This window comes from Terrapene carolina, unplaced genomic scaffold (genome assembly GCF_002925995.2).
Source record: "Terrapene carolina triunguis isolate 2854851 unplaced genomic scaffold, T_m_triunguis-2.0 Scaffold89, whole genome shotgun sequence".
Classification (NCBI taxonomy): domain Eukaryota; kingdom Metazoa; phylum Chordata; order Testudines; family Emydidae; genus Terrapene; species Terrapene triunguis.
In genome coordinates, this window is record NW_020664440.1 from 23651033 (window position 1) to 23670539 (window position 19507).

The 19507-nt window shown below is 39.6% G+C and overlaps 1 protein-coding gene across 1 annotated transcript in view; it reads left to right on the forward strand.

Moving 5' to 3' along the window:
• Positions 1 to 4850: 4850 nt before the first annotated feature.
• The window catches only part of IL17RD (interleukin 17 receptor D), a 93697-nt gene continuing 79040 nt past the window's right edge, over positions 4851 to 19507 (forward strand). The window contains exon 1 of the mRNA XM_024220997.2: positions 4851 to 4988. Coding sequence (XP_024076765.2) covers positions 4857 to 4988 — 132 coding nt within the window. The 5' untranslated portion in view covers positions 4851 to 4856. The remainder of the gene's footprint in view (positions 4989 to 19507) is intronic.

Genomic DNA, 19507 nt, shown 5'->3' on the forward strand with positions numbered 1-19507 from the left:
TTACAGCCCCTGTTAAGGGCTATTATAAAGAGGATGGTGATCAGTTGTTCTCCATGTCCAGTGACGGTAGGACAAGAAGTAATTGGCTGAATCTGCAGTAGGGGTGATATAGGTTAGATATTAGGAAAAACTTACTAACAACAAGGATAATTAACTACTGGAGTAGGATACCAAGGTAGCTTGTGGAATACCCGTCATTGGAGGTTTTTAAGAACCTGTTAGGGATGGTCAAGGTAAACTTGGTCCTGCATCTTTGTGGAAAGATGGATTAGATGACTTCTTCGGGTTCCTTCCAGCCCTACATTTCTGTGATTTTATGATTCTATAAAACAAGGACCTTCTCATTCCATATTAATAATAATCCCCTCAAATACATGTTCCAGGCTTTCTCCCACTCCTTTGTTTGTATCTCACTGGTTTTTTAAGACTGTAAGCTCTTTGGGGTAGTGACCTATCTTTAAACCTTTGTAAATCATGTAGTTGACTCTTAGATCATATATAAATAAAATAAAAATACAATAATACATTTACGCTGTTGAAAATGCAGGTGTTTGCCATTCACAAAAATTTCAAGACGATAGGTATTCTTGCAGGTTAAATCTCATGGGAGCATTTATTTTTTGCAATATTTTACTGACATAATGTATGTTCCTGATTTATACCCTGCCAGAAAGAGAGGGAGTCTGTACTGTCTCAGTGATTTGATGGCATCATTAAAAGAGGCATCCAAATTTTGTGAAATGGAAAAGGGACACAACACATACTTATATGCTAAAAACTGACAAAGCAAAAGGCAGTGCTAGATTTCCAGTCTGTCTTTCTACAACATTCTAATTTCTGATCTTGTCTTTCCTGCAAATTTACCTTAAAGAGTTGTCCAAAGCTTGCAGAGCATCAAACTTATTGGATGTTGAGCTAGCTAGACCCTTAGTGTAAATCAGGGGTCGGCAACCTTTCAGAAGTGGTGTGCCAAGTCTTCATTTATTCACTCTAATGTAAGGTTTCGCATGCCAGTAATACATTTTAACGTTTTTAGAAGGTCTCTTTCTATAAGTCTATAATATATAACTGAACTATTGTTGTATGTAAAGTAAATAAGGTTTTTAAAATGTTTAAGAAGCTTCATTTAAAATTAATTTAAAATACAGAGCCCCCCGGACTGGTGGCCAGGACCCGGGCAGTGTGAGTGCCATTGAAAATCAGCTTGCGCACTGCCTTCGGCACACGTGCCATAGGTTGCCTACCCCTGGTGTAAATGAACTCCATTAAATACAGTAGAACTATGCAGATTTACACAGGCTGAATCCTCAGCTGGTATAAATCTTCATAGCTCCATTGAAGGCAGTGGATCTATGCCAATTTACACCAGTTAACAGTGTTCATCTATCTGTAGAAATAGTGTGGGGCTAGTCCAGTTATCTATTAAGAGCATAACTTTCTACAATGTTGGGGAACTAAATTTAGCCCCTCACTTATAGAATGATAGCAGTTGAGAGCATTGTAGAGACAGTGCAGAGCCTCTGGAGTAGAAAGCATGCCTCTGCCTCCTTTGGCTGATGGGCTCCAAAGGGAGATGTATCCAACCATATGTGGCCAAAAAGAATGTTGTTATAACAACAGACCTTTACGGTGGACAAAGGTAAGTAAAAAAATGGGTGTATGGGCGGGGGGTGGGGGTGGGGGGTGGAGGTGGGGTCTTGGAAAAAAGGCCAACCTCATCCTGGAGTGGAAAAGAAGAAATGTGAAACAAAGAGGAATACATAATAACAAGAGTGCCCTCATATGGAAAGTACTATAACTGCAAGTCCTTATGGCTTGGAAATGTACTGCTAACAAAGGATGTGTGCTATATACCAGGGGTGGCCAAATTTATTGACGCTCCGAGCCACATATGACAATCTTCAGAAGTTCGAGAGCCAGGGCACACCTGACAGGGCTTCAGCCGTGCAGCAGGCACCTGCCGGGGGTTGGGGCTTCAGCCCCGCTCCTGTTTAAGCACCAAGCCCTGGCAGGCGCACCCTATGGGTCTGAAGTCCCAAGAACCCCTCCCCGCTGGGCAGAAGCTTGGGACAATGGGGGGGGGGCATGTGGGATCATGTACCCACCCCCACCGATTTTTGCCAGGGTTTGCTGGCCCCGCTTAGTCACATGGTGCCACCAGGCTTCCTCCTTGTACGGCAGCTGCTGGAGCCAACAAGCTGGGAGCTGTGGCCTGAGAGGAGAAGCAGTGGGAGCTGCAGGGAGTGCTGCTGTTTTAGCTGCTGCCTCTTCTCCCGGAGCTAAAGCAGCAGCCCCTCCCTGCAGCTCCCATCTGTTTACTACTGCCTCTCCATGTGGAGCTAACACCTGGGAGCTGTGGGAAGGGGTCGCTGAGGGTAAGGGGGGCATGCCTGGGGTATGTGACTCAAGCTGTTGGGGGGGGGTGAACCTTTAAATTGTGCCCCCAACTCTCAGCAGTCACCAGTTGTCTTTGGGAGAAGCCCCGAGCTCCCCGCCCCCCCGCCCCCAGCCTGGTAGGTGGAGAATAGGGGAGTAGGTGGGGGGCTCCGCGAGCCATACTTTAACTGTAAAAGAGCTGCAAGCCACAGTTTGGCCACCTGTCTCATGGAAATTTCTGGGATAAACCAAAATATTGCATAAAGTCTGTGGAATTAAGTCCTCTTACACCAGGTCTGACTTTGTCCCTGTATCTGTGTTAGTCTGCTTAAAGTGATGTCTAGCACTGCAGCATTCAATTAATATTGCATTAAACATAAGAATTCAGACAAGAGTAAGCTGACATGAAATTTTAAAGACATCTGTATTCTCAGCGACAGAATCGATGGCCATGTAGGACTTCACAGGTGTCACTATGCTGTACGCCATGGCTAATTAATTCTACTCCAAAGGCACAGACTCCTATTGCTTGAGCCAAAGAAGAGATTCTGTTTGCTGTTAGCCATATAGGGCCTCTGAAACATACTTGAGCATTTCTGGTTCTGTTGATTAGAGGGCAGTGATACACTTATATTCTAGGCAGCCCATTGTAATATTATTTTATATTGTTGCATATATGTCATGTGGTCATTAAGGGGAGACTCAACTGTAATGCTTCCATGCAAGGTGACAGAGTTAAGTTTGCTATTGGAAGTTGAAGTAGTCCCCTTTTTCTTGGGAGTGTTCAATCACATGCTCTATTCTAGAGAGACATGCTAGATGGAGTTGCACTTTCTTCTACCATGAAGTATTCCATTTACTCCAACCAAATTCCCATAGATAATATGTGGACAAGAATATTTTGAGTATAAAAACTTAAATTAATCGTGTAAGAGGGAAATAAAATAAGAAAGAGGACTGTAAAAAGATTAAGGAAAATGAGAAACTCTCTGCTTGCTAATTATACTTTATTAAAAAAAAACTGTTGTAAATATTACAAGAATATACATCTGCAGAATACTTTCCTTTTGTTTTCAATAACATACCTAAATATAAGTGAGTGGCCTTATCCTATATAATATTAAATGCAGATAAAGCCATATGATAAGGGTAAGTCTATGTTATTTATTTTTGAAATAAGTGATTTCTGTTTCACATATCCTTTCAAACTCATCCAAATCCTGGTCATTTTTGCTGCGACTTGCTCCATTACAGTTTTATTCTGATCAGGTTGAGCCATGTAGTCCTTTATGGATCCTGCTGGTTTCATTCATGCCATCATCAGGATTGTTTTTTTGGGCAGTGTTAACAATAGTAAAATTATCAAAAGTCATTGGAACTAAGTGACTTAGAAGCCTAAGTTCCATTTTATGTTCAATAAAACTTAGGCTCCTATGTCACTTTAGATGCTTTTGAAAATTTTACCCACAGTGCATTTGTCTGTTTTAGGTGAGCTGTTTTAGGAACAACAATCTCCAGTGTGTCCTTAAGGGTGTGTGTTTCTTCTGTTCAAAAAGTTTGTGTTAGTTGTCATGACAAGAATACATCAAAATACAATGCTGTTGTAATTTATATTTATTAGAAACACTATGTTGTTTTTTTTAAATAAATTTAGTTTTGGTCAAAGTTTGCAGTATAGAGGTCAATACAAAAAAAGTAAAATAAACATAAATACAAGTAATTTCTATTGCTTTTTCTACCTTTAAATTTATTGGATAGCATTTACCTTCAGTTTGTCTTTTTTGAAATGTTATGATTTATTATTTCATTGCAAAATTCTCAGTGTTTTGCAAACGATAGCCCCAGTCCTATGTGTAGATGTGAGTAACTTTACTCATGACATCACCGGGACTGCTCCCCTGAGTAAAGTTACACATGTGCGTACATGTTTGCAAGAGTGGGGACAAAATCCGTATATTGAAATATACCCACCTCTGGACAAAGTGTAGCAGATAGGTGAACAACAGATGGGGTGAAGATAGGGAAAAATGGTTAGCCACCGGAGCAAACCTCCTATTCTCAAAAAAATACTATATGATCTTTAATGTCCGTGCAGAGGGGACAGGACACGGACAGTTAAAGGCCCATGGGAAAGACGTGCACACAGACACTTGCATGCAAGTCTTGCTAACTTTCCTTTTTGGAGCTGTGGTGTTCCTGAGTAATCTCGCCTTCCTTAGAGGCAAAGACTTTGAAGAAGCATCTCTTTTCATTGCCAAAAAATAGTACATGACTAGGGGCTGGGGAGGAGGGACAACGATTGCATTCTGCGCCAGACACAGTTATTGTAGTTCTCTTCGCAAGGAACAGCCCCCCTGCCACCAGCGGGGGGGGGGGGGGGGCAGCAGCTGCCCATTCTCTCGCGCATGCACGCAGCTAACCCCCCCTCCTGCTGTTGCTTCTGCTCAGACTCCGGTCTCCGTGCACTGCCGCTGCAGACCATGGCACCTTGGCTCCAGTTCAGCTCCTTTTTCTTCACTCTGATCGCCTGCTTCAAGGGTCACCAGCTGGCTGGGCCTGCGGGAGGACCCAGCAGCAGGCGGGAGCCTGCGGCCGACACGTGTGGATGGAGGGTGAGTGGACTGAAGCTTTGTTTCTCTTTTCTCCGCACAGTCGGGCAGATTCATGCGCTGAGTTGGGTTTTCCAAACTTGCAGGATTTGGCGGAGTGGCGTGGGGAGATGCCAGAGTTTCCCAGCTAAGCCTCGCAAGCGCTGTCCCGTGGGCAGCGGACTCTTTGCAGCCCAGCCCATCTGAGCAATGCAGGTGTGGTGCCTACCTGCCTGGCCGACTTGCTGCTTCTCCCGAACATGCAAGGAGAGCTCGCTGGGCAGTGTGCGGGGGGGAGTGGGGAGCCTCTTCTGCAACTCCTTTGCTGCTGCTCCAAGGCTCTGCAGCTGGTAATTTGCGGCCAGGAGGAAAGGTGGCATTTCCAGAGAAGGGATAGTTACTGGTTTCTCGCCCTGGGGGTGCGAGGCATCGTTTAACCAGCGAGTGTGAAGAAGTCACTCAACAGGTCCTTTATCCGCAGCTCTCTCCTTCCTTAACTCGACCTGCCCTGCCAGCAGGATAAAAAGGCGATCATTTGGGCTTTGTTATTTTAATGATTCGAGGCCGGCTTGGGGTCTTAGCTTCAGGCCTGATCATCAGACAGAGGATGTAGGAAAAGTAAATTGGCGGGGGGCGGGGAGGTGGCGAGCTGGAAGGTGAAACATTCCGTTATTGGTCTTTACCTTTTGTTCCGGCTCCTGGTGCGTTAGCTTCAGACTTTTCTTGCTGCGTTTTCCTGTTTGTTTTTCAAAAATCACCTTTCAGTGTTTTCTCCCCACAAAGGCTAGCGAGAATTCTAGTTAAATTGTGGAGTTCCAAGGACCATAGGAAGGAAAAGACTGACTTTCATTGCCTTTCTTTTTTGTTAGATTCTCACTAATGATTTCATTAGTTTCAGATCATAACATTTGAAAAAGTTCCTGCAAGGCACAAATCAGGGGTATGGAGGGAATAGTGTAATTCACTGGAAGTTAGAAAACACTGGAAACTATGTAAGAGAGAGAAAAAATTCACATATTGCATCTTAAGTCATGGTTTACTAGCAAAATACATTTTACTATAATATTCATGTTTCACAAGATGTAAGCTGTGTGCGCCACATATTTCAAACTACCAGCATACATATTTCTGTCAGGTTCAGCAGCAGCTATTAAATATACTGTCATTACCTATTAGGAGTTATAATGCTTGATTAATTTTGCTTATCTTGACATCTAGAGGAATGTGCAATATATATTTAATTGATTTTTCCTTACATAATGAATTATATTGTATATATTAAACTGATTATATCTGGGTCTGTTTAATGTAAAGGTTTTAAAATGCTCCCCTCTAATAAATCTGCTAAAAACACAACCTTTCAAGTTACTGTGAAGAAAACCTTTATTTTTGTATCACATACAACAAATTTAAGGTTTTAATTTCCTAAACAAACATTCCAATCAGTTAGACTGTGTTACCAATATATTTTTTATTTCCAGTTAGCAAATTTGCCTGACCAGTTTTTTAGATAATGAATTTTATTCTGTAGTACAATTCTTAATTGAGAAAACTCGTATTGACTTAAGTGGGAGTTTTGCCAGAGGAATGACTGCAGGAAGGGACCCATTGTCTTGGTTGTGTGGTATTTATCTTGGACTGCATGTAAGTTTTGAATAGACATGACATACTATTAAATGACTGATGGCCCCTGTAACACATTGTCTGCTCTGGGGCAGGCCTGCCTTTGAAGTGCTACCCTGTAGGAAGTAAAGAGACTATTTGCTCTATTAAAATTCCTTGGTATTTCCTCTGTTTAACCACAGGCCACTTCCCCTCTGCCACTCTAAACACTGCAGGGACACTGACTGATTGAAAAGACATAAGCCCTGAAGTAATTGTACCTTATTCAAAGAGATATTCTTATTGTAGCTTATTTATAAATGGTTTCTAATCTGTAGGTTAAGGGCAGGAACAAATCTAAAAACTTTATAGAGAGAGATGAATAGCAAGCATGTCTAATGTGTTTTGAGTAAAACAATGCTTGTTAAGCTAATTTTCACTAGTATAGTATTGAAAAAAATATTGCTTAACTGTTGATATTTGAGTAATTAAACAAGAGATAGAATGTGACTTATCTATGTGTGTGTTATTTTTCTTACCACTGGTAGAATTGTGTGGATATGTCACACTTTTCTCACAACTGCATTGGGGGGAAACCTGCCCCCCCCAATTTGAGCACTTTTATTTATTTTCCCCAAATTCATGCTCATTTTCCTCATATGTGAAATTTTCATGTCACATTCTGCTTAGGTTTGCTTAATTTATTAGAACAAAAAAATCTGAGCTTGTCTAAGAAATACTATAATCTTTTTGCTTTTAATCTAATGTAAATATTTGAAATTTGTCTTTGTTTTATTGCAGTAAAAACTTCATTTGGTAAAGGAATAGTGTAGATTTGTGTTGGTAAGAATTTATATTTGCAAGTATTTGCTGTTTCAATTCAGAGACCCTCAGCTTATTCTTAAAGATCATTTGAATTTGCAAAATCTAAAGGTTATGGAACAGGTCCTGACAACTTTAGTTGCAAAATATGTAAATTCTTGCAGTGCATTCTTTTGTAGTAGTTTGATCCCAGTCCTGCAAGACCAACATGGCTCTGAACAAGCAAAACAGTTAAGCATATGTGTAACTTACGAGCACATGAGTAGTCTCACTGAGTGAAATCCTCCTGGCCTCACTAATGTCAGTGGCAGAACTTCCTTTGATTTCAGTGGGGTCAGGGTTTCACGCATTTACTTCAATTTTAAGGCTTATCTACATTTGCAAGTTGTACAAGTTTGAGTTAGGATGGAAATTTAAAGCACAATAGCTATTCTGGAATAGCTCCCTGTGTGGACACTTATTCTGAAATAGCTATTTCCGTTAATTTCCCCATGTAGGTATTGTAAGGAATGAAGGACTGAGCTTTAAAATTTAGTGGTACATATTTGGGGCCCAGTCCTGCAAAGAGTTAAGCACATGGGTAGCTTTACTCACATAACTAATTTTGTTGACTCCAATGGGACTACTCATGTGAGTAAAGTTTTCCACATTCTTAACTGTGCAGGATCAGGCCCTTGACTGTGTTCAGACTAAAACATAAGATTAATGAGTCTATTGACTGAGAGAGAATATAGCATTTGGCATATTTTAAAGCAAAAAAACAAAAAGAGTATTGTACGTTGCCCACAAGGGGCTCCTTGCATTCCTCCATTCTCCCCCAGAAGCTTCCTATGTGCCATCCTCCCATCCGCTTCTATTTCAGGGATTTTCTGCAGTCTTCATCATCGCGTCCCTCATGCCATGAGCTCCTGCGTGTCCCCCTGCTCTCCCATGCTAGGGTTCCTGATTCCCTTCCCCATGCCAGGTGCTATGTGTGCAATCCATTCTACCCATGCCTCCCCCCCAAACTTTCTGATCTTCAGAAAGTTTGATTTTCGAGCTGATTTTCAGTGGCACTCACACTGCCCGGGTCCTGGCCACTGGTCCGGGGGGCTCTGCATTTTAATTTAATTTTAAATGAAACTTCTTAAGCATTTTAAAAACCTTATTTACTTTTCATACAACAATAGTTTAGTTATATATTATAGACTTATAGAAAGAGACTTTCTAAAAATGTTAAAATGTATTACTGGCACGCGAAACCTTAAATTAGAGTGAATAAATGAAGACTCGGCACACCACTTCTGAAAGGTTGCCTACCCCTGTTCTACACCAACAGAAGAAGTTTGCGTCCAGACATGGGGGCTGTGGTGGCGTAGCTATGCCAACATAACTATTCTGGGTTAGGATCTGTATTGTAGACATAGCCTAGATCACTTAACTAAATTTCCATAAAAAACATGCTAACTACAGCATGCCTATTGCTTTATGTTTATTTAAAAACCAACAACACAATTTAAGTATATACACTACTCGAACAGGAAGATGTCTCTTCATTACAATTGTTTTATATTGAGTCTGAGCCTTTCTTCCATAAAAAGCATTTAGTCTAAATAGTGCAAGTAATGTATTTTCAGAGTTGGCTTTCAAATGCACAAAACATTCAGAGAAGAAAAAGGATGAAAACTTATTCCAGTTTACTTATAATAAACTTGTTCTGAATATTGACAATAAAAATGCATCTTTAATCTTTTACATGCATTTTATTGTGTAATTGTGTACTTTGACTATTCAGGCCATTCAAAAGGCTCATGACCTAACAAGCATTTCTGTAGTTGAAGGCCCCCCAGCAATATTATGGACTGGATTTGTTTCCTCTTTATAATGCATGCCATGGTTTAGATTTCAACAAACAAAAGTTGCCTCTTAACAACTTGAAACAAATGTATCAGTCAGACTAATTTCAAAATCTAGGTAATTTATTTGAGGGGCAAAACAAATACTTAATTCATTTAATAGATTTAAATATTTTCTTGTCCACTGGTGGAAAAAAGTCAAGCCATCATTAGATGACTCTAGCTTTTCTTTCTCTAGGTAATTACTTGATAATGTTAGTGTAATGTGGATGTTAGTTCATTAAAGCTGCAACATTTTAAATGGGTGTTTAATAAGGACCAGCTGTCTTTTTCAACAGATCCGTCCAAAGATGATGAAACAAAGCTTTGATGTGAATTTGCTCATTTAATTCTGCTCAAAGGCTGAAGTTTGCCAATTAATTTGGCATTTTATTAGGGTACTATAAAAATGACAGGAGTGCAGAGTTTTATTGGTGAACAATAAGACTAAAATTGGTCTTCAATTTTTAAATGTGAAAATAATTTCTCTTGACTTTACTTGTGCTTGTAAAATATGAAGTGTAATGCTCCCAATAATGTTCAATGGTGCTTGAAGGAGGAAGCTCCAAAAGTTTTATTTTTATTTTTCTGAAAGTTAACAATTTACCTTGAAGTTTTATGCTGTATTTATGCTTTGTTTATCTGTTTAACATAAAACTGAACATTATGTGTAAAAACTGATACATAAAGCATAGCACAATTTGAAAAAATACATACAATTTATATCTCAGGTTATATATCTCCATTAATTTTGTGATGTTCCCTTGTTCTTCCCTCCCCATAAAACTATATTAATTTTGACAAACAATTTTGTGAAAGAAGGGCAAGTCATAGGAGCTATTCTAATTAAGCTACTTTTTATTACTTTCAAATGGACATTCAGCTTGATTTATTTTAAATGCATATATTTTTGAAACCCTGTTTCGAGATTAGATATAAACCGTTAAACTGGAAAAAAAGATTTTATCCTATCACATGTTTTTTGCAATTGTAAATTCATCCAGCTATTTACCTTTCCAAGCTTTGACAATTATAGTCACCATTGTTTACACTTGTACTTGTGCCTCTGTATGAGTTTCCACAAGAGTTTAAAATCAGAGAATAATGATTACTTTACAGCATATAGCAGTTTGCTACAGTAATGGATGGTTTCCTGCAGCTGTTCTGATGTGCAATATTTATTTAACAAAAATATATGGTTTTGAACCCCTTTGTCACTTTAGTGACTATCCTAAATCCTGTTAGCTGAGACATATATTTAAACATCTTCTGTATGCTTCCTTTTCCAGCATGTTAGGCCTTATGCTACTTTAACAATATGTTGTGCATTCAATAGCATACTGAAAACATCTCTTCCTGGGTTTCACAATAATTGTCATCAGACTGTAGAATGAGTGACCCCAGAATTCCACAGTGGTGTGAAAAGTGTAATATTGACCCATATAATCTAAGGGGTCTCTTTTTAAAAAAAATGATAAATAGTCTTGGAAGGATTAGTTTTTTATCAGTCAATTCGGTAAAGTCAGTTTCACGATACACACCCAAAAATATCTGAAAAAATATATCCGTGGATAATTGAAATTTACAGATAGACAAAGTAAGAAAAATGCTGCTGGAGCACTTAGACTTTGATTTAGGGATAGTTACTTTGAATATTTTCACATTTGATATTGGCAATTTGTGTTTTAACAGTTGTATAGCTTTAACTTTTTGAATGTCAATGTCTACTGTTATTAAATAATTATTGTCTGACCCCTCCCATAATTTCCCAGAAAAGTGAACATTTAAATGGATAAAAATAGAAAAAATATTAAAAATAAACCAGTACTATCAGTTGAAATTATAAAATAATCTATTTAATGTTGTTTATTTCTGCAATTGAATGCGGCACCTGTATCAAGTGTATATAACGATACAAAATGTACTTCCAAAAGTTAATTCTTGGAAGTATGCCATGAACATGCATGAATGTGGACAGCGGATATTGAGCAATGTAGGGAAGTCAAGTGCATATTGTTTAACATTAGCTATAACAAGTTTCCATGTTACAGATGTTTCTTAGTAAATCTGACTGATCTTTAAACTCCACTGGACCCATTTCTAATAACCAGTTTTCAAATTGTAGGTATTGCTTTGTAAAACGCTTAGAAATAAATGGTCTGACAAACACTCTGATAGAAGGAGTTGATAGTACCACTATAATGGCTTACTATTTAACAGATGATTTTTAAAAAGTTCTCTAAAATCCACATGCTTATTTGGGTTGTCTTGAAAATTGCTCTGCCTGCCGGGACCTAGGGTAAAATTAGTGATCAAAATTTGTGGTTGTTTGAGCAAGGGGTTTCCAAGATGCAGCCCATTCCTCTCCCCCTCAAAATGGAATCAAAATGTTACAGTTCTTGTAACTTTATTTTGCCTATTGTGGCTCTGATCCTCCCCAAATTAATATCATCCACTCAAGATTGATCTGGGCTAGTGTCTGGTACCCACTCCTACTTTGAGAAAGCAAGATTAAAAAAATTATTCAAGGTAAAAATTGGATCTACAATATGGCTTGAACCAAGTTGACATGTCAGAGGAAGAAATTTGCCCATGTGCATCAGGACTAGAGTTTAGTTGCAATCCAGAATGGTTGCAGACAGCCTGACATCAGATTAATTGGAAGGTGGTAAGGTGATAGGGAACAGCCAGCATGGATTTGTAAAGAACAAATCATGTCAAACCAATCTGATAGCTTTCTTCGATAGGATAACGAGTCTTGTGGATAAGGGAGAAGCTGTGGATGTGGTATACCTAGACTTTAGTAAGGCATTTGATACGGTCTCGCATGATATTCTTATCGACAAACTAGGCAAATACAATTTAGATGGGGCTACTATAAGGTGGGTGCATAACTGGCTGGATAACCGTACTCAGAGAGTTGTTATTAATGGTTCCCAATCCTGCTGGAAAGGCATAACGAGTGGGGTTCCGCAGGGGTCTGTTTTGGGACCGGCTCTGTTCAATATCTTCATTAACGACTTAGATATTGGTATAGAAAGTACGATTATTAAGTTTGCGGATGATACCAAACTGGGAGGGATTGCAACTGCTTTGGAGGACAGGGTCATAATTCAAAATGATCTGGACAAATTGGAGAAATGGTCTGAGTTAAACAGGATGAAGTTTAACAAAGACAAATGCAAAGTGCTCCACTTAGGAAGAAAAAATCAGTTTCACACATACAGAATGGGAAGAGACTGTCTAGGAAGGAGTATGGCAGAAAGGGATCTAGGGTTATAGTGGACCACAAGCTAAATATGAGTCAACAGTGTGATGCTGTTGCAAAAAAAGCAAACATGATTCTGGCATGTATTAACAGGTGTGTTGTGAGCAAGACACGAGAAGTCATTCTTCCGCTCTACTCTGCTCTGGTTAGGCCTCAGCTGGAGTATTGTGTCCAGTTCTGGGCACCGCATTTCAAGAAAGATGTGGAGAAATTGGAAAGGGTCCAGAGAAGAGCAACAAGAATGATTAAAGGTCTTGAGAACATGACCTATGAAGCAAGGCTGAAAGAATTGGGTTTGTTTAGTTTGGAAAGGAGAAGACTGAGAGGGGACATGATAGCAGTTTTCAGGTATCTAAAAGGGTGTCATAAGGAGGAGGGAGAAAACTTGTTCACCTTAGCCTCTGAGGATAGAACAAGAAGCAATGGGCTTAAACTGCAGCAAGGGAGGTCTAGGTTGGACATTAGGAAAAAGTTCCTAACTGTCAGGGTGGTTAAACACTGGAATAAATTGCCTAGGGAGGTTGTGGAATCTCCATCTCTGGAGATATTTAAGAGTAGGTTAGATAAATGTCTATCAGGGATGGTCTAGACAGTATTTGGTCCTGCCATGCGGGCAGGGGACTGGACTCGATGACCTCTCGAGGTCCCTTCCAGTCCTAGAATCTATGAATCTATGAATCTATGAATAATTGAGGGCTAAAAGATGACATACTGTGGCTTTTGAACCTGAGCACCACCCATGTACTGTGAATTAGCTCAAGTCCTACCTACACTTGGGAGTTTTCTGAGGCTGTCTTGTGCACATTAGTTGCATTGTGCAGGGTCGTCTTCTGGAAGTTTTGCCTGCAATCGTTATGCATACTCAGATTTTACTTTAGAGGAGTTGTCAAGAATAATAGCATTAATTAAATAGAGGGAAGATTAAAGATTCTAGTAAGCAGCAGCATTAGGATAATGTAACCATGCCACATGCTCCTGACTCATTTTCTGAACAGTGGGTCTGAGTGTGAGGTATGTATAGCAAAGAAAGTAGCTGTGACTCTCATCAATGTCAGTATGATCAAAGTGATTATTAAGTATCAGGAAACTACCCATAGTAGAGAGCTCTGTTCTAAAAACTTATGTGATGTCAACATTGACTAATGCACTGTCAGAATATTGTATAAATCAAATCAGTAACCCATATTTTTCATTAAAAATAAACACATTTAAACTCTCTACAATAATTAATCCATCTACACAAACTAAGGGTTCAGACCTCTTGATTTTCCCCTTCAAAATGTTGAGGTTCCTTAGAAAAATTGTAGTTCTTTTAAAAAAAAAAAGGCAGAACAAACCTCAAATGACATTCTCCCTTCACAAAGGGTTATAAAAAAATCAAGCAATCCACAAATAGCAATAAATATTGTAAATGATAGTCTAACCTAAAAGCCAGAATTTTTGTAGAACCTTTCTCATCCCGTTAAAATGAAAATCTGGTGCAATTTTAACTGTGGTGGCACTGCTGCTCTGCCACATTAGAGCCAGAGGTAGATATAGTGGTGCAAGTGGGATCATTTGCTCAAGGGTTTCTCAGATACAGTCCCCAAATAAGGAGCCGATTTTAATAATCAAAGTGTTCTAAAGTACACACACATAGGGGGATTGTCTTGAAAATAGGTATGCTGTAACAGAGGTTGGGATAGCGTTTGCAGTGCAAATTTGGGGTCATTTGAACAAGGGATTCTCAATATAAGGCCCCTCCCGTACTATGAGCTTCTTTTAATTTTCACTAATATCTGTGTGAACAGTATGATTATCTTGAATATTGCATAGCACAACAGAAACAGGGGTATGCTTCTGCATACAAATTTGAAGTCATTTGGTCAATGCGTTCTTCAGATTCAGCCCCCAATAAAGAGATGATATTAATATTAAAGTTGCTCTAAAACCTACATGCACGGTGAGATTGTCCTGAAAACTGATAGTTCATAACAGGGGATGGGGTAGACTTGGGGAGGTGGTGAGGAGATCACCCATTGAGATGAACAGGCCACTTCAAACCTCAGCAATCCTCCTAGACTTCAGAGTGTTGTGCAGGGCACTTTGCCCCTACATTAGCCCTGAATGGAGTATGGTATCTGAGGCCTGGTCCACACTACCCCCCCACTTCGGACTAAGGTACGCAAATTCAGCTACGTTAATAACGTAGCTGAATTCGAAGTACCTTAGTCCGAACTTACCGCGAGTCCAGACGCAACAGGAAGGCTCCCCCGTCGATGCCGCGTACTCCTCTCACTGAGCTGGAGTACCGGCGTCGACGGCGAGCACTTCCGGGATCGACCCGGGATCGATTTATCGCGTCTAGACAAGACGCGATAAATCGATCCCAGAACATCGATTGCCTGCCGTCGGACCCGGAGGTAAGTGTAGACGTACCCTGAGTCTTTCATCCATGCCTCTTTGCTGCCTCCAGCTGGTAGATGTGCTTCTCACAGCCCATTGGTTTACCACCTACCTTCCTCCTCATTGCCCTTCCACTCATACTGGGGACATGCAGAGTCCAGGAGGAGGCCAGAGATGGTAACAGACTTCCAGTAATGTGTTCCCAGGAAACTTTCTTGTGCCTCTGCATAGGTACTCCCTAGTCATACCCCCATCATTACCACCACTTACTGAAAAAACAAGGGTCATTCACTGCCCAAAAACTTTATTAATACAGAGTTAAGGTTGACTGGCAGTGCCACATACCCTTCAGAATGTCAAGTGCACTTATACTTTAAATCTCTGAAACCAGGAAAAGATGAGTTACGGTGCATACCAGCCCCTCTCTGTAACCTTAACTCTGCCCTCCTTGAATGATGCTCCAACCTGCTCTGACAGACATCATAGCACTCTTTTTCCATATGATATGGGATACTGTGGGGATGCCTATGGTAGGAGAAACTGTCACACTATGTCCTGAGTAAGGCAAAAGTTGCATTTGGGGCACACTTCATGAATACCAGCTGGGTAGGTCTGGCCTATACTTGACTATTTCACCTACTCTGTATAAACCACCTGTGAAGGGGCTCCCTCTTCACCTCCTGGAAACACTGACTAGTGAACACTCTCTGTGAATTAAGCACCAAACACGGTCCAGCAGGGTTCCAAGTGTCTTTATTGTGGTTTATGCTCCAAATATATCACAACATAGCAGCAGTTATCTGGAACCCCCTTCCTGCTCCCTGGCTCATACTACTTGCTTTCTTCTCAGAGCTACCCAGCTGGCAAGCTAATTACCTCATTAGTTCATCAGGCTCCCTACAGGTGCAAATGATCCCTTCTACTCTTCCAAGCCCAAACTACCTCAGCCTCTCCTACTCTAACTACACCCAGTGCTCTGGGTGTTCTAAGTGACCAGGGTGCTGGCTTCCAAAGGCTCAATTTATAGCTGCTAACAGCACCTTGTCACACCAAATGTTAGCACCCCTTGACTCTTGTCCTCAGGATTCCCCTTACAACACCACCTGCATCTCTGCCCTGTAGTACACTGTCATGTTTACCGCCAGACTGTTACAAATCCCTCAACAAGAATATTGTGCTCCTCTATTTGCATAACCCGCATAATTCAGCACAGAAATGAGGGGTCCCAGATCCATTGGGTACAGATGCATCACTCTTTGTATCACAGTGTGAGCTGCAGCTACTTATTGCAATTAATCCCAGCATTAGTCAATATACCTGTCCCTAACACAGTGAAGGACAGTTGGAGGGCATGCAGATAAATGAGAGAATACAATTCTGTGGGTCACACCACACCACATAAAATGGTACACTCCTCATGTCCGTTTATTATAGGGCAGCCCTGGCCAAAACATACTATCCCCAGTTTATCGTATTAGTTCTGGGGGCAGAGTTAAGGTTGTGAGGAGTACTGTTGTGTGTAACAACTGGATTCAAGAGATGTAAGAGTAGGTGCACTCGATGTTCTGGGAGGATACCTGGCACAACTAGTCAGCTTTAATCCATGTGTTAATAAAGTTTTTGGGTAGTGAATATTCTATAAGGGCTTCCAAACTGGCAGTACTCAGCACCAGCTCTTCCAAGGTGTTGAATCCTTTCAACCCGCATGGAGTTCAATGGGTGTAAGCACCTGACAGGCTCAAACTCATAATATTCCAGTCTAGCATATAGTTTTAAATACTTTGCTAAAACCAAGTTCCTTAGGAAGAAGTCATTTGAGTACATTTAATTTATGAATTGCACTGCATTTTAAAAATGTACTCTTTACTGGATATGCATCTTTTTTATGACATTTTTGAAGAACAATTTCTAAAAATTGTCTATATCAATGTTTCTAATTCATTTAATTTATTTGTATCTGATTTTTCCTAAGTGATTTAAACTTATGCTTCATATTTTACTTTCACTGGGATTTTAAATGGCTATGTGAACTAGTCAATTTTGATCATTCTTGGTGAGCAGACTTGGATTTTCATTTCTGAACACCCCCCCCCCCCCACTCCAGTGGGAGGAACTAAATATTTCTGATCTTACTTCTGACCATATTCAAATCCAACCAAGCAATCAGTGACTTCCCTGACTTTTTTTGTATAAGGCTGTGGGAAAATTCCTGGTTGGCTGGCTATGAATTAATGAAAATCCTTAGAATGCTTCACTAATGATAGCTCCTGTGGCTTTAAAAAAATGCTATTCCCTTTTTTAATTTGAAAGAGGTCATGGGGGTTTACACAAACTAAGAAAAGAAAGCGTAACATCTGGTTGTGCTCTGCTGATGACTGCTTTTGTGTAAAGAAAAGTTATGGAGTCTCCTCAGCATCAAACGCATTCAAGGTGATCCTTCATAAGAATTTCTTGCAAGAATACATTTCACTCAATCTGTGTTTTCTAATTGCTTTTACTCTGTATTTTGAAATACTGTTTTTTTCTGTTAACCAGGACACTTTTGAAATCCTAAATTTGTAATATTTTCACCTAAATATATACCTTGATTTTATTTTCTTCTCTATCAAATATTCTTTTGCTTAACTCAGTTATGTTCCTATTACTTTTCCTAAAGGTTTTGAGTCCAACGTTAAAAAAACATTAAAAAAAGATCTTAGGTGACCCTAATGAAATTGATGGAAGTTTTGCTTTTAGAGTTTATATCCATATAGATAGCTATTTTCGACTATTTGATTATAAAGTAGTTTGAGTTTTTGAAATAACTTTTTTATAATTTATATATACATATTAATATATAATATGCATTAATATATATTAATATAGTTAATATATAATAACAATTTTGGATAATACTTTTATCTGGGGGTTCTTTGTTACCTTTCACTTAACCATGTTTGAAATGTTGAAAAGCCTGTCCTGTAAATGTTTTGATCCAAACAGCCAATATTATAAATGATTAGGCTAGAAACTGCTGGCTGTTCATTTACAATTACAAGTGGGTATTCTGTGCATGGTTTATATGGCTATCAGAAAATATAATAGGAAATATGTACAGTTTTTAACAGTAACATACACCTCTACCCCGATATAACGCGACCCGATATAACACGAATTCGGATATAACACGGTAAAGCAGCGCTCCGGGGTGGCGGGGCTGCGCACTTCGGTGGATCAAAGCAAGTTCGATATAACACGGTTTTACCTATAACGCGGTAAGATTTTTTGGCTCCTGAAGACAGCGTTATATTGGGGTAGAGGTGTATTTACAATATCTTATCTGTTTTTGAAAAATATGTTTTGGTTTTATAAAGTGATTCAAATTAACAGTCAGGGCCTGTGCTTATCACTTATAAGTGGCCTGGTCTGCACCTAATACTGGCATAGCTATATTGGTAAGGGGTGTGAAAAAAACATATCCTCTAGCAACATAGCTATGGTCACAAAACTCCAAGTGTAGATGCACTTATGCCAACAGAAGAAGACTTCTGTTGAGCTAATGTTGTTTGGGGAGGTGGGGTTCCTGTACCAGTAGAGAAAGCTTTTCCTTCTGTCGGTGCATGCTGCATCTACAGTAGGAGGCAAAGCTATGCTGGCATAGGCTCTGTAGTGTAGACATAGCCCATGAGTTAGAAGCAAGGGTCAAGATTTTTAAAACGGGGGTCAAAAGCCTGTCTCCCTGAAGTCAGTGGTAAAATTCATTTACTTAATTGAATTTCTCTTTGTGTGCCTAGAGTTTGGCTTCTACGTCCATATGTAGGTTCCTAAATAAGAGGCCTGATTTTCAGAAGTGCCTAGCATGTAGCAGCTCATCTTGGCTTTAGTGGGAGCACTGGTTTCTCAGCATTTTTGGAAATCAGGCCACTTATTTAGGCCTGCATCTAAATAAGGACTTAGTGATGGGATTTTCAAAAGCACCTAAATGACTTCAGAGTACAGGATGGGACTTTCAAAGTGCCTAACAAGTTAGGCATTTAGCTCCCACTAATTTTCAATGGGGCTTGCGCTCATAAGTCACTTAGCTCTTCTGAAAATTCCACCCAAAGAATGTAATTTTAGGCACCTGTTTTTTTACAATCTGGCCAAAAAAGGCAGAGGTAAATTTCCATTTGTGCCTGTGAAAATCTCTCACTAGATTATGAAATGCACCACGTATAAAACAGCACCATTCTAAAAGATTTACAATATTTAATGTTTTGATTGTGCTTTTCATCTGAGGATTTCAAAATGGTGAGTACTTCACAAGCATTAACTAAGATTTACAATCTTGTGAAGAAGACAAAGGATATATAGGAACCATTTCAGCCTCCACTGAAAAGCAACTGCCTCTGTGGTGGAACGCAGCAATTATTTAACAGTGCATTGTAATGCTGTACATTTTCTGACAGGAAATGAAGAATAGTGTATCCAGTTGTAACTCTAAGGGGAATTTAGACAGACAGACACTATAATTTCAAAAATCATACTAAAATTACAAAACAGAACCATAGGGTCTTTTATGACTATAAGTGGTCAAGGATCTCTGTTTCACATCTCATCCTAAAGACAACAAC